General features: G+C 38.9%; 2 protein-coding genes across 2 annotated transcripts; one reads left to right on the plus strand and one right to left on the minus strand.

The window, feature by feature from the left end:
* Positions 1-2,670: 2,670 nt before the first annotated feature.
* On the plus strand, positions 2,671-7,993 carry cyc1 (cytochrome c-1). Its single transcript, XM_079241452.1, has 7 exons — positions 2,671-2,820; positions 4,416-4,606; positions 5,880-6,006; positions 6,181-6,338; positions 6,419-6,579; positions 6,683-6,783; positions 7,329-7,993. Exons 1-7 carry the CDS (start codon positions 2,740-2,742, stop codon positions 7,431-7,433), a joined length of 924 nt encoding a protein of 307 aa, XP_079097578.1. The 5' UTR covers positions 2,671-2,739; the 3' UTR covers positions 7,434-7,993.
* A 2,786-nt stretch (positions 7,994-10,779) lies between these two features.
* LOC306757026 (zinc-binding protein A33-like) lies at positions 10,780-12,171 on the minus strand (the record flags this gene model as incomplete). The annotated part of the gene is made up of 1 exon (XM_079241990.1): positions 10,780-12,171. The coding sequence occupies one exon, from the start codon at positions 12,169-12,171 to the stop codon at positions 10,780-10,782; it is 1,392 nt and encodes a 463-aa protein (XP_079098116.1).
* Positions 12,172-14,812: the final 2,641 nt, after the last annotated feature.

The raw sequence follows: 14,812 nt of genomic DNA on the forward strand, positions 1-14,812 counted from the left end.
CCGGTTTAATACATCATAAAAATGTCATTTTAATTTTAAAGGACATATTTATTGTAATTTTTCTCAATCATTTCTGGGTTGTTTATGTAGAACTCAGTTTTTAATAGTGTTTTATTATAATTTATAAAAACATCACAACTAATCTATCATCAGAACACAAACAAAACAGGATAATGAAAATTAGGAAAATCTAAAATGATTAAATGTGGCCTTGTGATTAGTTTGAATTTGATTTTTTTTTTTTTTTTTTTTAAGTTTAACTTGATGTTGTTTTTGTCAGGCAGCTCTACACGGACAATGTCTTCTGTCAAGCAAACATGACAGGAAATGACAGTGACTGCTGGAACTGATGAATAGTTTATTGTCTACCTGCTGTTAACAGAAAACATCCATTACGTTTTCTCAACACCGGCCACAATTTATTCACACAGGCTCAGTGTTTTTAATGTATCCTAATATTTCAGGCTGAACGATTGTTCTTGTTTTCATTATTCATGTTGTTTTTGTGCTCTCCAACTCAGTTTCTGATGGATGTTGACTCACCTCTACATTTATCTCAAATATTCCGGGTTCTGATTTGTTTTTATGTTTCAGTTCATACTGAGAGCAAGACATTAATTTAATCTGTTAAAGGAGTTACCCAAACAACCAACAACATCATCCTTTTTTCTTCTGTCATTGTCCTTTTATTAGAAGACCTTTGGAGACAGGGTCCATTTTGATTTTAATTTTGGTTGTGCTACATAATGTGTAAATAAATATAAGAAATTTACCTTTTTCGACCTTTTTTTCTTCATCTCTGATCGCAACATTTTAGTAGGTTGAGGTGTCAGATTTTGATCTCAAACTTGTGGGGGGTTTGTCTGTTTTTTTTTTTTTTTTTTTGTTTTTGTTTTCTTTTATTTCTTGGAACTTTGCTCCCACCATGTGGACAAGGCAGATACAGCACCATTAAATTAAGTTATTCTTTTTATTTCCAGGTGTGATGCAGCAACAAAAATCTCTAAATTATATTTTCATTTACTATTATCTTACAAACCCAAATCACACAGCCTGTTCAGGTATGAATACAGGAAAGAAATATGCATTTAAAGCAAAAAAGAATCGCAGTCATCTCATATTGATGGAAATCAAAGTCGATCATTAAAGTAGAACATATACCGTACTTGTAATGTTTCCATTTTAAATGTTTGAAGCTGTTTGAAAAGTAAATAAAAGCAGAATACAGTGATTGCAGAATTTGATGAACTCATAGTTTATTTCCAACAGAACATAAACAATATTTTAGATGTTCAGACTGAGACATTTTACTGTTAAAGGAAAATATTTGCTCATTTTTATTTTGATGGCCAAAACCATCTTTAAAAAGTTGGAACTGGGTGGTGTATTTTGCTGAGTAGCATCCACTCTTCTTTTAATAGCTTAATTATGTGAATGTTTAGGATGTAAGGAGATGAGTTGTTGGAGTTTTGGGAGAGGAACATTCTATTCTGACGCAAGATTTTAGCTGCTCAACCATCCTCATTATAAACGTGGAGGTGTCTGATTTTAATGCTGAGTCCCTTCTGACACCAACTTTGTTATATACTGTAGGTCAAATCGTTTAGGTCTATAAAACAGTGCCTAATTTAACTGTTTTTTGTTTGTTGTTGTTTTTGTTTTTTTTAAATAACCTTCACAATGTTAAGGACAAACAACTGCTAGATGAAAAAAAGAAGTTGTTGTCACAATTATGCTGTTTTGATATTTAATCTTGTGTTACCAAACTAAAACACTAAAAAAAAAAGGTTGTGTAAATACGTTGTGTAAGATTTGCATCAAGTTCACATAAATTGTTATGTTCTGTGTTTCCGGTCCATCGTTGAATGTGGCCTTCAACATAAAAGCCTACTTAAAGAAAAAGAAAACTTCATGAGTCTGCATCCTGATGAGAGCCAAACAAACAACGTGTGAGAGGCGCCTGAGCGTGATGTGGACAGTTTTTTGTTTTGTTTTTTTCCTTTTTTCTGTTTGTTTGTTTGTTCTCTTTTGTCTTTGCAGGGAGGTAGAACTTTAACTGGGTGTCTATTAAGCAGGTCCAATAGGCCTATTTCAGCATGAATAAAGGAGTGATTTAAAAGTGCTGATAATCTCCTTGTTAACTACTTAATTGCAGCTTCCTTGGGGGGGTAATCGCACTAATTTTCTCAAGATCTCTGAAACATTACAGGAAAATCCTTCAAACTGTTATCAAGCAGCTGTACTCCACCTTCTGCACAAGCCAATCCTGGATGCTGGTGATGGTATCCTCTGCCAGCTGTGTCTCCTTACGTTAAAAAAAAAAAAAAAAAAAAAAAAAAAAAAAGCACAATTTTATCTTAAGCCACAAGTCAACTTATGAAAGGTTCATTTGCACTGCTGATTTTTACTAAATTGTAAGTGATTAACTGAGCATCGTTGCAGATGGAAAAACAGTTAAATGAAAAGAGCGCTCGAGAAACACGTATCTTTTATACATTTGCACGTTTCTAAGTCCCCATTATTCTTACTCTGTGGTGTGACACTTAGACTGAAGTGGATTTTACTGTGATAAGTGTATATCCGGTGTTGTGTATTGTGCAACACTAATAACGTCACCAAGTGTTTTTCCTTTGAAGTTTCAGCCGGAAACACCTCAGTGTTTGTCTGCAGCTTGTCTCAACCATAGTCCATCGTCTCAACGGGACTTTCCTTCAAAGAGAGAGCAGTACCGCAGCGAAGATGGCGGCGCTTCGAGTCGTGGTGCTCGCTGGGAGTGGGAGAGTCCTCCTGAGCACACCGAAAACCCTCAAAACTCCCAAGGTATACCCACAGACCACGTTAGCACTAACGACTGCGGGAAAAGTGTGTTTTTATGAACAGTGTGCTTTAGGAAGGCTGCTTGAAGTGCCCTGCTAGCAAGCTAAAGTTAGCCGCGTTGCTTGCTGCGGGAGAAGACAAGGTCACTTGTGTCTCAGCTTATTTCAAGCTGTCATCAACGACTTTACCTTCATTTTGTCAAATATTACATTAGTTTTAATGAGACCCATACCCCACATGTAACTTAAAACACAAATGTTATATTCTTCTAACACCTTACACGCATTGTGATTAGCTAAGAAGTAGGCTAGCCTTTTAGCTAACTTGCTCCTAATGTCGTGTCAGCCACCCGGCACGCGCGTTGCTAGACTGAAAGATGTTTTACATGGACTGTAGAGACTTACAGATGAATATGCATTCCTGTTTGTGTTAGTGGCTGTGGACACTCAGACAGTTATTGTCAGTTCTTAGTTATATGTGTAATTACACAATTCAGCTGGCTAACGAGTTAGCATTTCAAGGACTGGGAGGACTTCCGGTGAGAAAAGCCGGTTCCCGGTGTGTCTAGAACTTTTCATCATTGATATTGTGAACTATATGACTGGTTTGAGCCATAGAATTAAAAAAAAAAACTTGCATGTGTAATAAAGGGTCCGAAGATATGACCTTATGTTATCAAGAAAACAACTTCTGCGTCTGTCTTTAAACCACGTTTTATGGATTATTTTCCGGTATTCCAGTTTTTGCAGAGATTAAAGCTGGAAGAGATCATGACTTGTCAGGGCACAGGGAACAGTTAATGCATCCCAGCTGTTACATTACCTTAATAAATGCCAACACTTGCTTTACAGCAGCAAGTGCTTCTACCAATGAGCCACAAACTAAACGTGAATAATTCTGTGAATGGCATCCGCACCGTGACATCCTGGAGAGGGAGGATGGTGAGAGGTTTTGGGGGTGAGATGCAGAGAAGCAATCATGTGATACCCCTCTGCCTGGTTATAAAAAAAAACAACAGTGAAGGACGGTTTCATAAGCAAGATCAGATCCCACCTTGCCAGCAGGGGCAATACGAGGAAATAAACTTCCCTGTCTGTCTTCTGACATAAATAGATTTGAACTATATTATTGCTTTGTGAACGTTGACAGTTTTTGTCTTTAAAAGAAAATAAATAAAACAATGTCACAAATCAGTTTTTGTTAAAATAACCTTTTTTTTGTTGCTGTTGACGTAAGGCTGTTCTATGATTTTTTTTTTTTTTTTTTTTTTTTTTTTAATCTAAAAATTTATTTACTACTAACTCTTAAAACTGGAAATGGCAATGTAGCAGTCAGTGGTGATGAACTGGGCAGCTGATTCATTGTGTGTTCGGTTCATACAGTTTTAGTAAGCAGTTGCATGAATGACAAGAAAACAGTAACAATGCATGTATTTAGTAAGTCAAAACATTTCTGCTTTTCTCTCTGCAAGGTGAATTGGTTGCTTTCAACTTCAGTCTGATTTTTTGGGGGAAAAATGAGACCTGATCTGAGTAATTATTTTCATGTAATCCAGATTAAGTTATTAAACTGTTTTCTGATCTTTTTTTTCTCTGCAGGCCAACATGTCTTTTGCCAGCCTGCCCAGTAAGAAGAAGGTTGCCCTGACGACACTAGGTGTGGTCACAGCTGGTGGTGCAGGACTTGCCCTGATGCTGCACCAGTCTGTTAAGGCTTCTGATTTGGAGCTCCATCCTCCTCACTACCCCTGGAGCCATGCTGGACCTCTCTCCTCTCTGGACCATGCAAGGTGGTTAAAGCTTTTATTTTAATTCAAAGTTTATAAAGTCTTTCCCATTTTGATTTGTCAGCTTAGATTATTTTGGCAGGACTGGGAGAGTTTTTCAGGGATCATCTGTAAAAGATACAGCCCCTTGGCAAAACACTCAAGGAGTCATAAAAGACTTCAAATCTTTGTCTTTTTTCAGACATCAACCTAATTACTCAAAAAGCATCCCTACTTTCTTTTTCATTAATTTAATGTTGGTATTAATTTCGCCTCAAATTCTAACGTTTGTTAATTTGTTTGAAAAATAATTTAAATAATCTTTAACTTCATCTCACAGTATGAGACTATGAAACATATATAATACAGATGCAATCAGCATTTTTTTTTACAACTGTTTGCTGCTGCAGAGGAATCACCTTTTGTGGATTCTGAATAATATTAGCATGGATGATCTTTAGTTATAGTCTGACTTCCTTTAAGTCCAGTGTGGTTTTTTCATTGATGAGAGGTTTTAGTTTGTGTCACCATTTGGCTAAGGAGTTGCCATGGTTGTTTATTCAGTCACTCCATCACCATTTGTTTTACTTCTTGAACAGGGTGCACACTTCTTCTCTGGCAATACCTGTGACCATTGTCGTTCTGTAGACACATGATGACTACTGTCTAAAACCAGTTACAAATGGCATTGTGGTTTCTGGTCTGGAGCTGGTGTTTAAGTATGTCTCTGAGGTCTAAAAGCTGAGTGCTAGTATGTTCCAATATGTTTCCACTCTAAGTAACACAACTTGGGGAGAAACGACTGCAGAACTGGCAACTCAAAATAACCTCCCAGTTAATGAATAATCGGTGAAGACAGAGGAACATGTAAATAGTGGCCATCAGAGTTTGACTGACAGAGTGTACAGTTGTGGTCTTTATTAAACAACAGACAACAGCTTGTTGCTTCTAGCTAATACTGATACAAATAAATAAATGAATGAACCTAATAATGGTTATAACTATCTTCTAATCAGTCCTACACCAACATATTGTCATCCTATTAAAATAATGGCCAAAGTATTTCTTTGTCAAGGTTTCCTAAAAACAAAAAACTCAACCAGATGTCTACAAGACAGCAAACTTTTGTGTTTTTAGAAAACTTTAGAAAAAATTTTTAAAGACACCACAGGTCATTATTTTTAGATTGAAAAGTTTTTTTTTTGTGGTTCAGAAAGTTTGAGAACCACTGTTTTATAAAGGTGCTTACATTTCAGCTCAAATGTATCCTCATGTTGTGTCATATCTGTGTCTGCAGTATTCGCCGTGGTTACCAAGTGTACAAGCAGGTGTGTTCAGCCTGCCACAGTATGGAGTACCTGGCCTTCAGGAACCTGGTGGGAGTGTCGCATACAGAGGATGAGGTTAAGGCCATAGCTGAGGAGGTGAGGCTCTGTGTTGGGAGAAACTGGTGTCATCATGCTGTTTACACCTTTTTCAAAATCTGGTGTCATTTTATTGCAAATTTTTAGGAGTTTATACCAAGTTGTGCCACTAGATGGTGACTTCAGGCTGCGTGTTGCATTTCTAGAAACATAAACATGGTTTGGTGTGTTTAGGTCGAGGTTGTTGATGGTCCTGATGAGAATGGTGAGATGTTCACCCGGCCTGGAAAATTATCAGACTACTTCCCAAAGCCCTACCCCAATCCAGAGGCAGCCCGTGTCGCCAACAATGGAGCCCTTCCTCCAGACCTCAGCTACATTGTCAACGCCCGGTAAGTCAGACAGCATAGAGATATTTTACATGAAACATCAATGTTGTTAATTTTTACTTGTGTCCTGCGGCTACTTGTAGGCACGGAGGAGAGGACTATGTGTTCAGCCTGCTGACAGGTTACTGCGACCCACCTGCAGGAGTCTCAGTGAGAGAAGGTCTCTACTACAACCCTTACTTCCCTGGTCAGGCTATTGGCATGGCCCCACCCATCTACAATGAGATTTTGGAGTATGACGATGGTAAGCCATCTGTGTAAAATTACCATCATGCTGCTGTGAAGAAAATCCACAAGTTGAAGTTACAGACAACAAGGACACTTACGGTTTCTGTTTGTCGCCATAGGAACCCCTGCCACCATGAGTCAGGTTGCTAAAGACGTCTGTACTTTCTTGAGGTGGGCTGCCGAGCCAGAGCATGACCAACGCAAACGCATGGGATTAAAGGTACAGTTCACCTTGTGGTCTGTATACAGAAACTCAAACCCCATTGACTTTTTATTCATTTTAACTTCAGATGATTTAGTTTGATGCGGTTTATTAGCATTAAGTGATAAAAACAATTTTTCCGAATAAAGCTGATTGCAAAATTGGTAACTAAGGTTATATGACAAGGCATTTTGTTTAAACTCTCTGTATTTGAAGTAAACAAGACAACTTGCAACTATTTCTGCTGCATCTCAAACATGAGGAAACAAAACAAGAAGAAGCTAATGAGAGTTCCTGGGATCTGTGCAGCAGATGTGTGGTTCCAGATTACCCCATATTATATGGCTTTAAATTTAATAATAACTCAAATATTGCTAGATTGATAGACCCAAACATGGAACAAAACGAGGGTGTTTCATGCAGCAAAGGCACGTCATACTCTAAAATTCCTCTAAATCAGAAGCCCACTGGGCAGTTTTGACATTGCTATTTTAAGTAGGCAAACGTTATGATTCAGATTCAGAGACAAGTGTTGTGGAATTAATCTGTTTTTGTCCTTTCAGCTGATAATGGGTGCAGGCCTACTGGTCCCCCTGCTCTACTACATGAAGAGACACAGGTGGTCTGTGCTGAAGAGCAGGAAGATCGCCTACAGGCCTCCCAAGTAAAGGGAAACGAACACACCCCAACTTGAGCCTAAGTCTGAGAGGAGCCTAAGTCTGAGAGGGCTGCGTTCAAAGACCCCACAATGCTCAAGATGATTATATAAACACATCTCTCAAACACACACATGCCTTGTTAAGAGGGGGTAGATAACTAAAGGTATATATGTATATACAACGTTCATTTCAACGGATAAGGCCTTTTTGTACCATTGGCATGATGGAACCTGTTTTCTGGCTCATTCTCCTGTATCTAGAATGTTGTGTTGCAAGTTTATTAGAGACTTGTGGTGTTATTGAACGCACCCTTTACAAATTTTGTCTGATCTGCAAGAAAACATCGTTAGTGGCAGTTGACATCTGTATATCTTGTGTCGGAGGCTTTCTGGCTATTGACTGATACGTTTATTGACTAGCTATCTTTGTAAGATACTCAATACTCATGCAACTGTTGAGAAATGGTTGGTTTCAAAGTGTGGGTGTATGTAAATTCATCCTTGGTTTTCCTCTCCACAAAGCGTGACATAAACCTGTTTTACTGTATAAATAAATTATCTTAAAGGAAATTGTGTGGTAGTTTATTGAGTTGTAGCAACACTGATGGCACATCTCTGCTGCAGAAAGGTACTTATGATCCTGCAACATTCTCCACTAAGTAATCCAACTGGATTCTCCAGGTGTGTCAAATGACAAAATGAGATGTCTAAAGTTTCGGATGTGGTTTCTACCTTAATCTCAACAGCAGTGATCTCAAGACCCCAGTCCACGGGGCCACTGTCCTGCAGGTTTTAGATGCCTACCTGCTCCAACACACATGATTCAAATGAAATGCATTCAATAGATTATGTTCTGCACAATAACTCCTTAATTTGAGCCAGGTGTGTTGCATCAGGAAAATGGCTGAAACCTCTATGACAGTAGTGCAGTTTAAGACCTCTGAGACCTGTATTACCTAACAGGACTAACATACCTGGGATAACACTCCTTTACCTGGGTTTTCTTTTTTTTCTCCAAGCTACCTGCAAAATGGCTTTTGGTATTTAGTCGTCAGATTTATTCACAGCCTTCCAAGAAAAGACTAATACACAATATTCACTCAAAAACAAGGCCAGAAAATAATTTGCTAAATTATAATTTAGTAAAATAAGAATTTATTGTTTTATTCATCCATTTATAAGTGAACTGAGTTGAAAAGAATTATTAAATAAGTAAAACTGTCTTGGAGAAATTACAGCATTTTGCAGATGACCAGTCGGCCAAAACCCTTACAGGATGCACCCGATTGCAGAAACTGCCTCATTGTTCAACAAAACATTAGTTTACATGGGATATTAACTATAATTTTATCATGTTTTTAAAAATATTTTTGTTGAACCAAAATGCAAAAGCAATGTCATGATTTTAAATTACATCTTTATGATTACTTCAGACAACTTATTTCAGTAACAGCAGTTTCTTTCCCTCTTTAGAGGCAGGGTAGGTAGATAGACTTTATGAGACGATGGGTATGAATACATTTCAGGATGACTGTATATAAACAGCCTATAAATGCCAACATTAAGAATAATTCTGAGGGTCCCTCTGTGCTGCCTTGAACAAACATCCCACACTAAATCAGAATGGAACAACTGAATGGGCAGGCTTTGCCCATTGGGGCCGCCTGTAGCAGCAAGCCTGACTCTCCACACAACACCTGCTGCAGTAGTGGAGTTTGGGGACTTGATCCAAGAGGCACCGGTTTTAGACCCCTGCTATACAGTTTAATAAGTGCCTCTATTCATTTCAGGTTACAGGTGCGATGTTGAGGCTAAACTAATGCAAAGTGTCTTCTAACACAATGGTTACAAATACAGTCTGATAAACAGTTTTAAAGAGACATTTTACAATCACTTGCACATGTAACAAAAATAAGCACTGAATCATTATCAGAAAAATAAAAAGGGCCATCACTGCATACACAGTCACAAAGACATTTACACAACAGGCAGATTATTGAAGGTCTCTCTTCATCGTGTATTTACCAAGATAAGCAAGGCTGAAGCTGGTTGTCACCAACAAATGTGTCTAAATTCTTACAGCTTGTAAATAGTGGAAGCAGGAGCCACGCAACATTGACAGTTATCATACTCGAATTTATCCATGTTAAACAGGGCCGGATTAAAAGTGCAAAGACCCCTGGGCCCAGAGTGTCCCACGGGCCCCCCTTCCCCAGCACAACATTGTGAAAATTGTGAATGATAAAGTGTGCAATGGCATTTTTAACATCTCTCAGCCAGTGGTACCAATAGCAATACACTAGACACTGTGGCGTAACTATCTGGCTTTTGTGTACTTTTTTTTCCTTCAAATTCCCGGTGAATGCCCTATGTGGGCCACACTTGTCCCCAAATGGGTGTGGTCCACTGGGCTTGTGCCCATCATGTCTTCTGGGTAATCCGGCCTTGATGGTAAGGACAGTAAGGAATTACATTAACAGATTGGCTGATGAATAAGTATAAACACTCAGGTACAGAATAATTCATCAAAATCTTCTTTTATTTAATCACTTGACATTTAATTACTATAAAGTTGTTAAGAATCCTTATACTGTCAGGTTGCATAAAGGTGCGGCGTAAGACATCCAGTACATAAACACACTTGATCTTTAAAATTCAGTTTAATTACATACCAGGAAACAGATGAAGCCAATGTGTAATACAAATTAACATCAGCATTTAAATATGGTAAACAGGAAGAATGTAAAACCGCACACGTCTCAAACATTAATCATAAATTGTTTCAGATGAGGCCATGTCAAAATGGGAAAACAAGTGTTACCTGCATGACTGGATTTCATGCTTCATCTGGGATTTTCTAACGAGCAGCTGGAAGCCAAAGGAGTGTGTATCTGTAAAATGACGTATGACTTCATGCTTCTGGGACTTTTTTTTTTTTTTAACTTTCCTTTCTTTAGTATGTCATTAAATTTTTAATCAGTCTTCCTGTAAAGTGTCTGTTAAGGCTTCTTTTCTTCTTTCACACAAGGACAGTAACATGAAACACATAAAACATGTCTGATCGGTGACTAGTTCATCATGTCTTAGATTTGTGCTCCACTGCAGTTGTTTTTTTTGCTTCAAATATCCTCTTCTTTGTTCAGGCTCACTTTATTGGAAAAACTTACGAGGCAATTTTTGACTGACCATCTGAAAATCAGCATGTTTGCTATTCACTGCATGCATTGTCTGTCTCACTAAGCAGCAGCTTGGAAGTGTATTTTTATCAAGAAAACTGTAAAACTGCACCCAGCTATGTCAGTATAGGTTATCAAACCAAAATGCCTTCAAGTTCTCAGGAAGCGTTAATGTCGAACTCAACATCTTAAGGATAACTTTTCAGGTATTAGCTTCAGTGGCTGCGCGTTCACAGTGTTAAAGTAAGGGAAAAGTCTCTCAGTAAAGTTGTGTGTGAAAGTGTGAATGTGTGTGTTGGTGTCGAGATCGAAGAACACCAGCTTCCCCATGTTCCAGTTCAGGTACACTCTGATCTTGTGGAGCTTCCCGGCCAGTGAAAGAGCTGTAGACGGATCCGACAAGGAGCGTGCAATATATTTCCCGTCAAAGCATCCTATTCTCCATAAACAAGACGGGTGCTTTCCTTTCCTTTGAACAGACTCTGCAGCGACACCCACAAACCAGTCTGTGCTTTCTCCGACCTCAACATCCCAGCTGTAGGTCCCTGAGTTAACACCCTTTGAGCCCAGGACAATGCGGAAGAAATCAAACCTCTCTGGGTTGTCGGGGACATCCTGTTTCTGTCCACATCTCACGCTCGTAAGGTCTTCAGACAGGATGAGCTCTGAATTTGCCGTGTTTGGATCCAGGATCACAGGACTATAAGAAACCATGTTTTTCATCTTGCTCCAGATATTAAAGGTCAGGTTGCCCAGGTGTTTGGCCACATCCATCAGACCCCCCGAGACTGGCTGTGGATCCTCCATCGGGGGATGCTGCCGGACTCTTTCCACAGCGACCTTAAAGTTCTGCAGGAACGCCACATCTGCAGCTCCTATCACTTTCTCTGTGGCTCGAATTGTGTCGGAAAGAGCAGCAATCTCCTTACTCAGAGCGTCACTCTTCGCCTTCATCATCTGACTCTTCTTCTTCTCTTCCCCCCTCAGAGCAACAATCCTGGCTTCTTCTTCCTTCTGGAGAAACTGGTGGAGCTTCTTGAACTGCTCCCTGATGTGGCGCTCCGTGTGTTCAGCCTTGACCTTCATGTGCTCCGCCGTTTGATCGCAGCTCGTTTTAACCTCTTCGAAGAGCCGTAGTTTCTCTTGTAAGGGCCTCAGGAGCTTTTGGAGCTCCGTTTTATGTTCCCCCGCGACTTCATTCGCCGGTTTAAATCTGTGTCCATTGTGCGTGTCTGAATGCTGACAAACGAGGCAGATGGGCTCCTGATGATGGAGACAGAAGAGTTTAAATCTCTCATGGTGGAGTTTGCATTGGATCTCGTTTCCCGTTGAAGTTCTATTCTCTGCTCGTTGTAAAATCGCCTCACAAATCTTCTTTAGTGCCAAGTTGCGAGGAGGGTCGCTCCTTGATGACCTCCTTTTACATACTGGACACTCCAGAAGTTGTTTCCCTCTCCACCAGTTCTGCAGACAGTCTTTACAGTAGCTGTGGCTGCATGACAGGACAACAGGATCCCTGAAGATGTCCCGACAGATAGTGCAGCACAGATCCTCCTCCGATCTCAAAGACATTTTCTTCTCAGTTGGTGAAGAAGAAAACACACAGCAGGCAGCTAGTTGGTGCCATCCTCATACTTGAATGATATTTTCTAAAAGTGCAAATAAGCTGCACCATTCTGGAGGAGACCGAAGCGGCGTTCCCTCTCTGAGACGACGTGGTTGAATTCAGCTGACAGATCTGAACCGGTTGCTTTTGTGAGCAGGTTGACAAGGAAGACAGCCATCCAGTTACTGGCATTGCTAAGAAGTGTCATGTTAGAGGAGGAGCTTTTTGTCATGGGACGGCCGTGTCGTCTCAAGGAATGCTGCCACATTTTCTAGTTGAACTGCTTTAATCTCACAAGTGTTGTTTTCACGTGTTTTCTATACACTGAGTTGAAAAATACAAAGTGTCTTTTTATTATGAAAAGATAAATCATGCATTTGGTGGTTTGTATGTCTGTTAAAAGCATTACTCAAAATGTTTTGGGTGGATTTTTACTACATTTACAGAAAATCTCAGAAAAAGCATAAAGAGCAAGTGATTGCATGTTGGAGCTGATCTGGATTCACTGCCTTGTCCAGGAGTTGTATAAAGGATTCCTTGCTGTGGGGTGATAGGAATTATTAGGTCATTAGACCTTGTAACTCAAAAAAAATGCCCACAAATCATTGGCAAAAATATTTACAATAGCTTTGGGTCTGCTTTCTGAGTGTGTTTAGTGTGTCCTGCTTTGATTTCTTTGTCCCGATGCTGGTCAGTGAAGACATGAGAGGAAGACAGGCTGCGATGGAACAAGACAATTAATCACAGCCTTTATTTGTTTTCACATAAAGTTGCATATTTTGTTCAGTTTCAGTGTGTTTGACTTTGAGCGCAGTCAGTTTCTGGAAATCTTTAAAAGAAAATGTGCTGTCATTTTAGGTAGAGTTCAACTTACTCTTCTTCCCATAAGACGTGCACACAGAACAGTACAAGAACATGTGAGGTATTTATGACATGCTGTACCTCAGCAGCTGGCTGCATTGTCATGCCATGAACTCAGCTAGAAAACTAAAAGTGTGATATAACTTTCCACATGTAGAAGGTGATATGATGGTATATGTTTTAGGTTTATGACAAGACAAAGTGGCAGTCAGGAAGACGAGTGAGTTGGGATGCAGCATATGACTCCTGAGATATCTTGCAAAAAGTGTCAAATCACCACCACACTTCCCAGAGAAAAACATCTATGTTCATTGGGGACAATGTCTTCTCAGTCCCTGGAGGCTGAATGCACTTACATGGCTGTCAGTCTATTATAACCTCAGTGTGTGAGAATTACCGGTGCACTGAGTGAATGCAAACAACTGAGTAGTGCGCTCTTGCTCCTCGCCGATCATGAGATCACGACCATCATCATATACATGGTAATTATGTAAAAACAGAGTTAGTTCTCCCACAGGCAAAAACAGTACAGGATTCGTCTTGAAGCATCTTAATCCCAACTGCTTCACTCATCTCCACACATGAAGAAGTTTCAACATCTCTAATTTAAAACTATGCTGTCTCATAGTTTCAGGCAACATCTTGCATGTTCTTTACACAACATCAGTCATTTTGGTTTGTTTGACACCATTTTGTTCACCTGAAGTATGTGAGCCTGCATGAGTCATGTGAATTTGTACAAGCACTAAGTTTAGTTGTCAAATATTATCTTCTCAGATGTTGTGTTAATATGATACCAAGACTTATGACGATCCACTTCTTCCTAACAAGTGGTCATGGCCGAGGCAACAAAGTTAAATCTGTACATTCAATACCAAAATAACAATAACTAAAAATTTGCAAAAATATAATTTAGTAATATAAGACACTGTTTTTTTTCATTTATTGGAGTTGAAGAAAAAAAAAACAAAAAAACAAATTAGTCCTGGACAAATTAGAGCACTTTTCTGTTGAACAGTGGGACAAAATACCTGTCAACAGGTGCAGAAGTCTGACTGGGAGGAACAGAAAACACCTGACTGTAGCGGAAACATTGAAGGATTGTTCAACAAAATCTTATTTTATGAGTGATGTAATATGTAATAAAATATCTTATTTATTTGCTTTTTTAAAAAAAAAAAATACTTCTATTGAACCAGAATTAGAAAATAATTTATTGATTTTTAAATTATTTTTAATTTAATTTATTTATTTAATTTTTTTAAATTTAATTTAATTTTATTTTTAATTGTAATTTTTAAAATTTGTATTTATTGTTACTTTAGTCAATTTCAGCTTATTTTACAGGCAGCTGTTTTTTTTTTCCTTCTGTAATGAAAGGGTATGAATAAATATGAGCACAGCTGTAATGTCAACATTATGACACAGAGAAGAATACTGAGCGGTTGCAAGAAGTTTGCAAGGTGGCACGTCAACATATGAGCTGTGCCTACGGTAAGAACGGGAAACTCAGCCATGCAAGTGTTACGCTTTTATGTCTTGTCACACACCAGTCATCAATCAGGAGGTGCTTATGCAACACCATAAATATGAGCTCTTGTCTTAATCCGAGCTCATCCATTCATCTCTCCAAATTTAGATAAAGCAGAAGTTTCCTATGAGATTATCATGATCATTCTTTCTAATTTAATAATTGTAATGCAAATTTGGCACCGCGTTGACATGAAAAGGTGACATAGAGATGAG

This window comes from Telmatherina bonti, assembly GCF_933228915.1.
Source record: "Telmatherina bonti genome assembly, chromosome: 6".
NCBI classification, from domain to species: Eukaryota; Metazoa; Chordata; class Actinopteri; order Atheriniformes; family Telmatherinidae; genus Telmatherina; species Telmatherina bonti.

What these genes read in the sequence shown, in the direction of transcription:
- cyc1 (XM_079241452.1), top strand. Translation starts at nt 2,740, where the DNA reads ATGGCGGCGCTTCGAGTCGTGGTGCTCGCTGGGAGTGGGAGAGTCCTC. An exon ending in TTAAGGCCATAGCTGAGGAG is followed by an intron (nt 6,007 to 6,180) that starts GTGAGGCTCTGT and finishes TGGTGTGTTTAG; the next exon opens with GTCGAGGTTGTTGATGGTCC. An exon ending in GATTTTGGAGTATGACGATG is followed by an intron (nt 6,580 to 6,682) that starts GTAAGCCATCTG and finishes TTGTCGCCATAG; the next exon opens with GAACCCCTGCCACCATGAGT.